This window comes from Lutra lutra, chromosome 16, assembly GCF_902655055.1.
Source record: "Lutra lutra chromosome 16, mLutLut1.2, whole genome shotgun sequence".
In the NCBI taxonomy this organism is placed as follows: Eukaryota; Metazoa; Chordata; class Mammalia; order Carnivora; family Mustelidae; genus Lutra; species Lutra lutra.
Genome location: NC_062293.1, coordinates 32667110 through 32680376, shown reverse-complemented (window position 1 = coordinate 32680376; position 13267 = coordinate 32667110). Strand labels below are relative to the sequence as shown.

The following is a 13267-nucleotide window of genomic DNA, read 5'->3' as shown; positions in this document are numbered from 1 at the left end:
ATTGTCCCCTGCAGGTCTGAGGGAGGAAAAGCCCTAGGTACATCCCATATAAATGGGAAAGGGTATTCCTATATCCTCACGTTAGGAGACTTGGCCAAGGTAACAGCCAGTTAAGGCAAGAACTTGAATCCAAGTCTCTTTTCTCCGTGTCAGATTTTTAGCCCCCTCTACTGGGTCTGACCTCTTTAACTCATTCTCTGCCTGGTAGCCACCATGTCCTTTCTGAAGTACAAATTAGATCATGCTACCACCCCAACCTCCAGTCAAGTCTTCCAAAGATTCATTGCATTTAGAATAAAATCCAAACTCTTTCCTCAACTGGGTCTTATCTACATAACCATAGTAACTTAAAAATATATCCACAAATTCTTTGACATTCCTCATCTAAAAGATGGAGTTTAATTCCCTCCTTTGAATGTGAGCTACACTCAGTGGCTCACTTCTCTCTTAGAGAATGTGGTAGAAGGGATGCTCTGTGACTTCCGAAACTGAGTAGTAGAAAGGCCACAGCTTCCACCTGGCTCTCTGTCCCAGAACACGTGTCCTCAGAACCAGGCTACCAGGTTGTGGTAGACCAGTCAACTGCCCCACCTAGGTTCCTAGCTGACACCAACTTTAACAGCCAGACACGTAAGCTAGTGAAACTCACGTGCTCTTGACTCACTTTGGAGTCTTCCAGTGGAGGCCCAAGAAGCAGAGATAGGTTGTCTCTGCCATGGCCTGCCAGAACTCCTGGTCCATGGAACTTGTGGAGAGATTATATAGGACAACTTGTTTTAAGCTGATAGGTTTAGGGTTGATTGGTTATGCAGTGGTAGGTAACTCATACAACATCTTAGAGCTCACCTTCTACCAAGATCCTCTTCATTCACCACACTCTGGTTACACTCTCTTTTCTTTTCCCTTTGACTACCAAGTTCATTCTTAGCCCAGGATCTTTGCACTTGCTCTTTCTTCTATCCGGAATGCTTGCCCATCACCCAGATCTTGGTCTGCCTGGCTCCTCGCCATCCAGATCTTTGCCCAAATATCCCCTCCTCAGAAATTCCTTCCCCAACCTCATCTCGTAACACAGCCCACCTTACCAGTCACATTACCCCATGCATTTCCTTCATAGTTTTTATTCATGAAATCATTTATGTGTCCATCTATGACTTATCTGTCTCCTCACACTTCTTCCTTCCTCTTTCCATCACCGCCTGTGGGGAGGACGAAATGATGTGTCTTTCCTTATGAGAGTTCTCACTGCAAGGCAGTGGGTCTCCTGGTCTTTGTGGCTTTTCTGTCAATTCACACTGTAGGGCAAGCCCAGGAGCCTGTGGGCCCCATTTCCGCATTCTTGGGAGAGCCTCAAGGGATCTCCTGAGCACATTCCCTGTCATAGGTGACAGGGCCTCCTCTCTCCCCTCTTGGCCTTTCACCTCAGCGGTCACCCCATAGCCTTGCTGTTTTATTGACATTTGCACAGAATCAGAGAGAGCATGAGGTCCTCTCTTTCCACTGCTCACACTCTCCTCCTTCATAAGCTTCTGGTCTTCTCCCCTCTCTAGTTCTAATTCTTTCCCCCACTTTCTCAGGGTCCCCCCTAGATCTCATGTACACCACACTACACACACACACACACACACACACACACACACACACACACACACACTCCGGTTCACGAAGGGCAGGGTGGTGGAGAAAACCCACTTGGCAGGGAGAATTTTAGCTGTGATACTGTTCAGAGTTGCCCAGGCATGGCAGTTATTGAAGCACCTTCAGTCAGTCTTATGGTTTTAAGTTCTCCATGGAGAGAACCTCTAATGGCCTTATAGGCAGGCTCTGCCCTTTCCTTGCACGCCCCTGCATCCATGAGGTGTAGGAGACATGGCTGTGGGGCGGTTCTCTGGGAGGCATCATTGCCCTTGGTGCCCCAGCTGCTGCTTCTCCTGCTTTCGGCTCCCTCCCCATCCCAGCTCCCTTAGCAACTGCTAATGGTTCCTACTGGTTTAGCCACTGCTGCTCCCACATGAGTCTTCACAGGATTCCCTTCTTCCTCAGGGTCCTGCCCTTTCTTCCCTTGGGTCAGCCAAAACAAAGTCAGTTTCCCTAAGAACCTAGGGGTAAAGAGGACAAGTAGGACAGAAAAACAAAATTGGAAGTAGCTGTTTAATGGTGTTTAGTGGATGAATAAAAACATGAATGCCTAGACATAAATAATTATAAGTTCTTTGGATGGTATCATTTAAGGAGTACCCTGCTTGTACCTTTCATGGCAGACACACCTGGGAGGGAGTCTGTCCACCCACATGCTCATTCTCTGGGAACAACCCTCACCCACAATTCCTGCTGGAGGGATGGACTTTGACAGCCATGCTTATGTCACCTGACCTGCACATCCCCTCAGCCACATGGGACATGTGGCCCGATCTCAGCACATCACATTATTCTCATAGGGCTTTGGAATTTGAACCAGAGACCCTGAGCTGAAAGCAGAAAGCAGAATGGGAAGGTCCAGTTTTTGGATTGAGTCTCCCATCTGCGTCATACACAAGGTGACTGGGTAAGGACAGAGAGAGGGCAGGAATGAGGAGACACCAGCTGTGTCTCTCCTGACAGCTTCATAGCCCCACAATATACAACTTCAGGGAGAATTTTAAACCTCCTTTTTTTATTAAAAGTGGCTGGCGTTGTAGCCCCTTGTAACCATAACCAAAACCTACTTCTCTTCAACTCTGCAGAACAACCTGACCCCCAAGGCCCAGGGTGAGAGTGAAGGAAACATGCGATGGTTGTGTGGCAATGAGGTCCAGGAAAAGAGATCACAAGGGACACCGGTGAACTGGAGGTGAGGGGAGAGCCCTTATGGACATGAAGGCTGAACTGGCAGAAACCAATGCAGGGAGGGAGAGGAAGGGGAAAGGCGGGGAAGGGGTGTGGGTAAGGGAAATGAGAGTCAGCACAGAGCTGAGGAGTTGTCTACACACAAGTACTGCAACAGGCCCTGAATGCGTGTTCCCGAAAATGAATGAATGAACACATGGACAGATCTTCCCAATCCTATTTGCAAGAAGTGTGGAGTCTAAAAATGGGGGTGAGGGCAGAGGGGAGAGCAGTAAGCTTTCAGAGCCCTGAAGACATGCCCCTGAATTGAGGCTCACCCTCTGCTCTTGGTTTCACTCTCAGGCATGTCGCGGGGCCCTCTGGAGCTCAGTCCCCGCCCTCTCCAGGTCTCCCTCCCTACACAAAGGAATGGCTGCCAAACACTTCCAAAACACTACCCTACCCATCTGATGAGAGAAGAAATGTCAGGAGAAGGATAACAAGGACAATAATCCTTGCCTAGGTTCCGGGTAAGGTTTATAAAATCTTCTTCTACACGTTTTAGACTCTTACAAGAAATCTGGGAGCTTATTGGGTCAGATACTGCTCTATGCCAGTGCGGTGAGGAAGAATCCATGAGCTCAAGAGAAGCCAGAGAGCTGCTCCAAGGTCACCAGTCTGGGAAGAAATGGGTCAGGGGCTCCCAACATAGGGCTAAAGCTTCAAGGCCTGTGCTTTCTCTAACACTCTGGACACTGACCCAAAAGGGCTGGGAAAACATGTGAATGAGAACAGCTCTCACTGGGGAAATAGCCCCTCATTAGAGGAAGCCACCCACCAAGAAGAGGAAAAGAAGGGTGTGGCCTTCCAGAACCATGAGAACACTTCTCATAACTCCAGCATAAACCTTAGCCACCAAAGAGGACTTTTTCCTTCTTCCTAAAAATCTGAGTCAGTTGCTTAGTTTTAAAACTCACCCTCCTAGGAGGACCTCCACACCATATCCACAAGCTCTGAAGACAGAAGACACAGTAGATTTCCCTCCATGTAACAAATGGAAAACAAAGCCAAGGAGAAAGGACCTACTCATTGTTGCTCCTCTTGCAAACCAGCTGGCGCCTCCCTAGTCTCCTCACTGCTGCCTGCACCTCCTGATTCCTCAGGGTGTAGATCATAGGGTTGAGCATGGGGGTCATGACCGTGTGGCCGATGGATACAGCTTTGTCCATGGAGAAGGCAGTGAAGGGCCGGGCATAGAGGTAAATGCTGGGAATGAAAACCATAGACACGACGATGATGTGGGTGGTGCAGGTGGAAGCTGCCTTCCTTCTCGCCTGCCCAGAATGGGACCTCAGCATCACCAGGATGATGGAGTAGGAGGTCAGGAGGAGAAGGAACCAGATGACATCCAGCATTCCACTGTTGGAGATCATGAGGAACTCCAGGAAGGAGGTATCCGTGCAGGCAAGTTTCAGTACTTGGGGGACATCACAGTAGAAGTTATCCAGGACGTTGGGGCCACAGAAAGGCAATGGGAGCATTAGAGCCAGTTGGGCAATGGAATGGACAAAGCCTCCTACCCAGCTAGCCACCACCAAGCCCACACAGAGCTGAGTGTTCATGATGGTGATGTAGTGGAGTGGCCGGGAGATGGCAACAAGGCGGTCATAGGCCATGACTGAGAGGAAGAAGACCATGGCACCTCCCAGAAAGTGGAAGAAGAAGATCTGGGTCATGCAGCCCTGGTAGGAGATGGTCTTCTTCTCAGAGAGGAAGTCCACCAGCATCTTTGGGGCAGTGACAGAGGAGAAACAGAGGTCTATGACAGCCAGATTTCGGAGCAGAAAGTACATGGGAGTGTGGAGCCGGGTGTCTGAGGTCACTGTGACCATGATGAGGAGGTTTCCCACGACAGTGGTGGTGTAGACAAACAGGAACACCAGGAACAGGAGGAGCTGGAGCTCTGGAGTCTGGGAGAGTCCCAGGAAGACAAACTCTGATGTCCACGTGAGGTTCCCTGGCTCCATAGTACCTTCTCCAAACACCTAAAGAAACCGAACCACAGGCATAGATGCCTGGAGTGACTACTTGCCTTTTTAGTGTCGAGCTCAGAACTGAGTTGTCCAGGTCTATATGGTGGGTGTTCTAGGTGTAGACCATAACATGAGGTGCTGATTAAATGATCTTGTCTGTGGAGAGTTTACAAGTTGGTGCTGTAACATACATTCATGAGATATCTTAAACCACCCAGAGACATAAGCAACCCACTTTTTAGAGACTCTGTGTGATATAGTTGTGGGGAGACACATGGAGTCCAACAGAACATCAGTCAAATTTCAGGTGTCCCATTTCCTTAAGATTTGAGCTTGATTAAGTTTATTTAATCTCTTTGGTTTGTCTCATTATCCAAAAGTTAGGAATAAAAATACTTTATGGCATTTTCTGAGGATATTAGTAGAATGACACTTGCAAAGTTTCTAGAACAGTGCCTGGAAATAAGTGATAATCACTCTCTCGGTCATCTCCTCCTCTAAAGACATCCTTCCTTCTTCTAGTCTCAAATAAATTTTTCTCCCAGTCACTTTTCACACAATGTTTAACACATCGTAATGTTAATGAACTTTTTATGTTCTCTATTTTCCCTCCACAACACAACCCAACAGAATCCTACAGACACATGGTCTCGATTTCACAATGCATTTGTGTCCCTTCGTGCCCATCCTCGCTTACAGACAGTACTTGGTCTTAAGTGCCAGATGGGTGAATGGCTACAGGGCATGCAGGTAGGCGTGGAGGAGCCCCTAAACATGATTGGATGCCTGGGATATGAATTCTTCCCCATGCCCTAGTGTTCCTTCCCCATGCCTTAGTGTTCCTAATGTTCCTTTACTTGGTGAGATTCCCCAGAATGTACCTGACACGAGAAGCAGAGGGATCGGGGACTTTCATTAGATGAAGTAACAGAATGAATATATTGTTTGAAGAAGACTCTGCTCTTTCAAAAGAACCACCATTTCAGAAGACGGTACTGAATCCCAGGGCAGAGGAGAAAGGGAAATGTTGCAGGAATAGAAGTGGAAATTAATGAAGGACTAAAGAAGGAAGATGAAGAGGGAGGGAGAGGAAGGAACAGAGCAGGTGAAGGAAGGGGAAATGGGAAGATGGTGGGTAGAGGGTGGAGGGAGGAAACGGGCCAAAGCTGGAGAAGGAGGTGATGGAGGAGGAGAGACAGAGGGGCACCGGGTGGGCTGGCCTCAGTCCCCCATCCTCTCCCACCTGCCTGTGCAGCCCATTATCTACTAGAGATCTTTCTGTTCTTTTTTTTTTTTAAGAATTTATTTATTTGACAGAGAGTGAGAGAAGGAGAGAGAGCACAAGTGGGGGGAGCAGCAGAGGGAGAAGGGGAAGCAGGCCCCCTGCTGAGCAGGGAGCCCGATGCGGGACTCGATTCCAGGATCCTGAGATCATGACCTGAGCGGAAGGCAGAGGCTTAACCCACTGAGGCACCCAGGTGCCCCGAGATCTTTCTGTTCTTACCTCCCACACCCATGCCCCTTCCCTCCGGTCCACCTTCTGCGCAGCCGAGCTGGAGACCGTTCTCAGCGCGACCCGGAGCCGAGCTCACGTTCTTGCGGCGCCGCGCTCACTAGCGCTGGTTGGGAGCTGAGCACCTCGTAGATCCCATCACAGGGGAAACACCTACCTGCATCTGTGCAAACAGCATCCACACAGCGGGTCCAGCGGGCTCTGGGCTGTCAAAACAAAGTCTCCGCCTGCCTTTCTAATCACGATCTCCTCCTCCGAGGACCACGGGCTCTTTAATAGATTGTGGCTTCTTGGGCGCCTGGGTGGCTCAGTGGGTTAAGCCGCTGCCTTCGGCTCAGGTCATGATCTCAGGGTTCTGGGATCGAGTCCCGCATCGGGCTCTCTGCTCAGCAGGGAGCCTGCTTCCCTCTCTCTCTCTCTCTCTGCCTGCCTCTCTGTCTACTTGTGATCTCTCTCTGTCAAATAAATAAATAAAATCTTTTAAAAAAAAATAGATTGTGGCTTCTTAAACCTGCCACCTCTTTTCTCCTTTCTTCGTTTGTGTCCTAGAATTCTGTTCGTTAGCTTCTCTGCCTTAGACAATACTCACTCGGACCTCACCCTCTCTGGCACCCGTTTCACCCATTCTCCCCTGTGGAATTAATTCCCATGTCTTGGGCTTCTTGTAATATTTTAAGAACCCCCCTCAGTTGTGGGTCTGTCATCATTTATTTGTTCCATCTTCTCCCATCAACCAACTACACTGTAATTTCCATATCTTAGTAACTCCAGAACTTGGAACAGCAGCTCTGACATGGTACATGCTCAATAAATCTTGTCAAATTAATGTGGCAATTAGGTATTTGAGGGATGCCTGGGTAGCTCAGGAGGTTGAGCGTCTGCCTTCAGCTCAGGTGATCCCTGAGTCTTGGGGTCGAGCCCCGTGTCGGGCTCCCTGCTCAATGGGGAGCCTGCTTCTCCTTCTCTGTCTGCCTGCTGCTCACCCTGCTTGTGCTCTCTCCCTCCCTGTCAAATAAGTAAATAAAATATTTTAAAAATTAGGTAATTGATTTTGTGGAGAGTTTCTGAGTAATGTTGCTTGTCCCCTGCCCCTAACTCAAAAGGTTGGTTCTATGCCCACTTGCTAACATTACTGGGTTTTACATGTAACCGAAAGCGGCCGTTTTAACAGCACATTCCCCCTGAATTACTTCCCAAGGCTGTCCTCACAGTCAAGTCTATCACCTATTTATTCTGTCCACCCTCCAACAAGTGTTTTCAAGAACCCAATTATTGCTGACCTATCGGCAGGTGAGGAGACCCTCAGCCACCTCACACGCATCCTGGTGGGCATGACCCTGGGGAAGAGGGCATGACCCTGGGGAAGAGGGCGTATTCTCAGGGAGAAACTATCAGTTGAGCTCAGGAACCTGAGCTGGAATGATTCCCACTGGGGGCAAGGGAACAATGGGAGTTGTTAAAAAGTTGCTAAGTCTCTCAAAACACTATTTGCGAGGTCTGCCTTGAGCGCAAAAAACAAACAAACAGAAACCCTACTGAGGATGTTGGAAATTGTAGAGATTCATGAAGTATAGGATTAGGAGACCAAGATGAGAAAAAACAGAGTCTCTTCAAAAGAAGTCAGATTTCTGGGATTTTTCGGAAAGACTCATTTCATAGAGCAGTGGTTCGCGCACGTGAGAATGCTTGAGAAGCAAGCGGGGCGTGTTGACACTCAGAAGCCCCACGTGGAATTTTTGTTGAGTAGGACTTCAGTGGCACCTGAGAACTTGAATTTCTAACAAGTTTTCAGAAGATGCTGCTGCTGCTTCCCTGGGGCCACAGTTTGAGAACCACTTCAAGGTTGTCAGCACAGCATGTGAACAGTTCTCCCACGACATCCCCAACACCACTGGTTTGCTATCTCAAAAAATAGTTTTAACTGATCTTGACTTGGGCAAGTCATAGGTGGGAAAATATTTGTATATGAGCTTGGAAACCAAAGTCGTGTAAACTTTGTCTCTTTTCTGCCAACCAGACCACAGAATTGATTCCTCATCCATAATCCAATTCTACTGGACCATCTATAAAATTCTAGTACTCCATATATATGAGCATGACTCAGTAAGATCTTTCCTTTCGTACAAGGACTAGTATAGGAAGTACATATATTTTCTTATTATGCTGAACTGGTGATAATTGGAATTACCTGGCTTTATAACTTTGGTGTACTATCAAAACTATAATTTCTTAGACTGCTCTGTCTACATGAGATTTCTAGGTTGGTTTGAGTTCAGTACAAATATTTATACTTAACAACATGAGGTCCCTCTGGCATATAAAAACACTATTCGAACTTTGGTTTCTCCCACATGCAAGAGCTATAGATTTAAAAAGCTAATTCTTCCCAATATTTAGCATTTGAATCCATTTTAAAATCCACCCACTTGTGGGACCCCTGGGTGGTTCAGTCCTTTAAGCGACTGCCCTCAGCTCAGGTCATAACCCTAGGGTCCTGGGTTCGAGTCCTGCATCAGGTTCCTTGCTCAGCAGGGAGCCTGCTTCTTCTTCTGCCTGTCATTCCCTCTGCTTGTGTGTGCTCTCTCTCTTTGACAAATGCATAAATAAAATCTTTTTAAAAAATGAAATGATAAAATCCAGCCGCTTGTAAAAATAGTCTGTGTTAATGCTGGGGAAGGCAATAGGTTTTTACCAATCTCATTGACTATCAGATGTCACTAATATAACATTATTAACTGTAATTAAATTATCTAGATTAATTCCTTATGATTCTGATTTAGTTCTCAATTAGAAAGCCCATGTGTGTTCTAGCTTATATATGTCTCCACTCAAGGCACACAAGTGTCCGTAGAATGTCTGCTACACCACATCTCAACCCCAAAGTTGATTCCTCAGTGTGAGGTGGTTTATCTGCTTTAAAAATTGATTCCACTGTGGCTTATTGTTTTGAGGTATTGTAGCTGGCCCACTGTGAAAATTCAGTAAATGTTTGTTAGTGTGAGTGGAAGTTATCTTCCTTAAAGAGCAGGAAAGCCCAGAGAGCATGTCTGAGTCCACCTCTATGCTCAGTGCTGGGGATACCAAAATAAGACACACATTTGGCTGTCAATCACCTCACAGTCTAGCAGGGAAAACAGACCCAGAAACACATAAATGCACTCACTTCAAAGATGAAACAGCTCTATCAGGGGAACGCTCAAAGGTTAAAGGGCTAAGCCACCAGCCATGCCTGGGAGAGAGGGGAAATCTTCCCAGAGGAGGTGATATTTGAACAACGGGACAGTTCATGTCTGTGGGCAGAAGTTTGTTTCTGGCAGGAAGAACAGAGGCCCAGAGGTGAAATGGCACAGCATACACTCCAGGAAACCCTAGTGCCTCAGCAAGGCCAGTGCACAGGGAAGGGGTGGGGGATGAGGGTGGAGAGGAGGCAGGGATCAGACTCTGGAGAGCTTTGAGAAATCAGGTTAATGAATTTAGATTTTATCCTACAGGACATGAGAAGCCAGTGGAGGAGATGAGCAGGAGAGTGACCTACAGATGAAGGCCTTCCTGGCCACAGGAAGTGGGGAGATAGAAGGTTGGGGAGACTAGACAGAGGGGCACCTGCTCCTTTGTTCTTTCACAACCCATCTTGTTTCAGAAAAGACTTAACGGAGGCTGAGGACCATTAAGGGGCTGTAACTTTGCCTGTGTCCTTGACCCATCCCATTCCAGGTTCAAAAACTCTTAAAGATGTGAGGCAGGTGAAGAGAAGAGAAGAGGAGGAGAGGGGAGGAGAGGCGAAGGGAGAGATAAGACAAGAAAGAGGAGAATAAAAAGGTAATTCAGAAAAACCAAGGAGTCAAAGCCAATGAGCCAGCTGGGACCCATGGCCCAATGATATTAAGACACTTCTTCAGTGACTCTGTGATACTCTTGGCCTTTCCATAATGAGCCAAGATGGTCTCTATGGCTCCAATCCTCATACACTCCATTCAAAGGCTGGAGGTAGCACAGGGAGTCAAGATGGCGGAGAAGTAGCAGGCTGAGACTACTTCGGGTAGCGGGAGATCAGCTAAATAGCTTATCTAAAGATTGCAAACACCTACAAATCCAACGGGAGATTGAAGAGAAGAAGAACAGCAATTCTAGAAACAGAAAATCAACCACTATCTGAAAGAAGATCAACGGGAAACCCAGCCAGGACCAAGTTCACCTACCGAGGAGTGCAGTTTCAATACCAAGGAGAGCGGCGGAATTCCAGAGAAGAAAGCAAAGCACGGAACTCATGGCTTTCTCCCCATGATTTTTTAGCCTCGCAGTTAATTTAATTTTTTTTTCTTTTTCAATTTTTTTTTCTTTTTCTCTTCTTCTGCTAAATTTTTTTAACTTTTACCGTTTTCTTTTTTAACGTTTTTTAAATAGTTTATCTAATATATATATATATATATATATATATATATATATATATTTCCTCTTTTTATATTTTTTCTTTATCGGCTTTCTTTTTTTAAATAGTTTCTTTTTTTTTTCTTTTTGAACCCCTTTTTATCCCCTTTCTCCCCCCTCACAATTTGGGATCTCTTCTGATTTGGCTAAAGCATATTTTCCTGGGGTTGTTGCCACCCTTTTAGTATTTTACTTGCTCCTTCATAAACTCTTATCTGGACAAAATGACAAGGCGGAAAAATTCACAACAAAAAAAAGAACAAGAGACAGTACCAAAGGCTAGGGACCTAATCAATACAGACATTGGTAATATGTCAGATATAGAGTTCAGAATGACGATTCTCAAGGTTCTAGCCGGGCTTGAAAAAGGCATGGAAGATATTAAAGCAACCCTCTCGGGAGATATAAAAGCCCTTTCTGGAGAAATAAAAGAACTAAAATCTAACCAAGTTGAAATAAAAAAAGCTATTAATGAGGTGCAATCAAAAATGGAGGCTCTCACTGCTAGGATAAATGAGGCAGAAGAAAGAATTAGCGATATAGAAGACCAAATGACAGAGAATAAAGAAGCTGAGCAGAAGAGGGACAAACAGCTACTGGACCACAAGGGGAGAATTCGAGAGATAAGTGACACCATAAGACGAAACAACATTAGAATAATTGGGATTCCAGAAGAAGAGGAAACAGAGAGGGGAGCAGAAGGTATATTGGAGAGAATTATTGGAGAGAATTTCCCCAATATGGCAAAGGGAATAAGCATCAAAATTCAAGAGGTTCAGAGAACCCCCCTCAAAATCAATAAGAATAGGTCCACACCCCATCACCTAATAGTAAAATTTACAAGTCTTAGTGACAAAGAAAAGATCCTGAAAGCAGCCCGGGAAAAGAAGTCTGTAACGTACAATGGTAAAAATATTAGATTGGCAGCAGACTTATCCACAGAGACCTGGCAGGCCAGAAAGAGCTGGCATGATATATTCAGAGTACTAAATGAGAAAAACATGCAGCCAAGAATACTATATCCAGCTAGGCTATCATTGAAAATAGAAGGAGAGATTAAAAGCTTCCAGCACAAACAAAAACTGAAAGAATTTGCAAATACCAAACCAGCTCTACAGGAAATATTGAAAGGGGTCCTCTGAGCAAAGAGAGACCCTAAAAGTAGTAGATCAGAAAGAAAGAGAGACAATATACAATAACAGTCACCTTACAGGCAATACAATGGCACTAAATTCATATCTCTCAATACTTACCCTGAATGTTAATGGGCTAAATGCCCCAATCAAAAGACACAGGGTATCAGAATGGATAAAAAAACAAAACCCATCTATATGTTGCCTACAAGAAACTCATCTTAAACCCAAAGACACCTCCAGGTTTAAAGTGAGGGGGTGGAAAAGAATTTACCATGCTAATGGACATCAGAAGAAAGCAGGAGTGGCAATCCTTATATCAGATCAATTAGATTTTAAGTCAAAGACTATAATAAGAGATGAGGAAGGACACTATATCATACTCAAAGGAACTGTCCAACAAGAAGATCTAACAATTTTAAATATCTATGCCCCTAACGTGGGAGCAGCCAAATATAAACCAATTAATAACAAAATCAAAGAAACACATCGACAATAATACAATAATAGTAGGGGATTTTAACACTCCCCTCACTGAAATGGACAGATCATCCAAGCAAAAGATCAACAAGGAAATCAAGGCCTTAAATGACACACTGGACCAGATGGACATCACAGATATATTCAGAACATTTCATCCCAAAGCAACAGAATACACATTCTTCTCTAGTGCACATGGAACATTCTCCAGAATAGATCACATTCTTGGTCCTAAAGCAAGTCTCAACCGGTATCAAAAGATTAGGATCATTCCCTGAATATTTTCAGACCACAATGCTCTAAAGCTAGAACTCAATAACAAGAGGAAATTTGGAAAGAACCCAAATACATGGAGACTAAACAGCATCCTTCTAAAGAATGAATGGGTCAACCAGGAAATTAAAGAAGAATTGAAAAAATTTATGGAAACAAATGATAATGAAAACACAACGGTTCAGAATCTGTGGGACACAACAAAGGCAGTCCTGAGAGGAAAATATATAGCGGTACAAGCCTTTCTCAAGAAACAAGAAAGGTCTCAGGTACACAACCTAACCCTACACCTAAAGGAGCTGGAGAAAGAACAAGAAAGAGACCCTAAACCCAGCAGGAGAAGAGAAATCATAAAGATCAGAGCAGAAATCAATGAAATAGAAACCAAAAAAACAATAGAACAAATCAACGAAACTAGGAGCTGGTTCTTTGAAAGAATTAATAAGATTGATAAACCCCTGGCCAGACTTATCAAAAAGAAAAGAGAGGGGACCCAAATAAATAAAATCATGAATGAAAGAGGAGAGATCACAACGAACACCAAAGAAATACAGACAATTATAAGAACATACTATGAGCAACTCTACGCCAACAAATTTGAC

At 45.2% G+C, this 13267-nt stretch overlaps 1 protein-coding gene across 1 annotated transcript; it reads right to left on the bottom strand.

Moving 5' to 3' along the window:
- Positions 1 to 3887: 3887 nt before the first annotated feature.
- LOC125087785 (olfactory receptor 4D2) lies at positions 3888 to 4832 on the bottom strand. Its single transcript, XM_047708439.1, has one exon. The coding sequence runs from the start codon at positions 4830 to 4832 to the stop codon at positions 3888 to 3890; it is 945 nt and encodes a 314-aa protein (XP_047564395.1).
- Positions 4833 to 13267: the final 8435 nt, after the last annotated feature.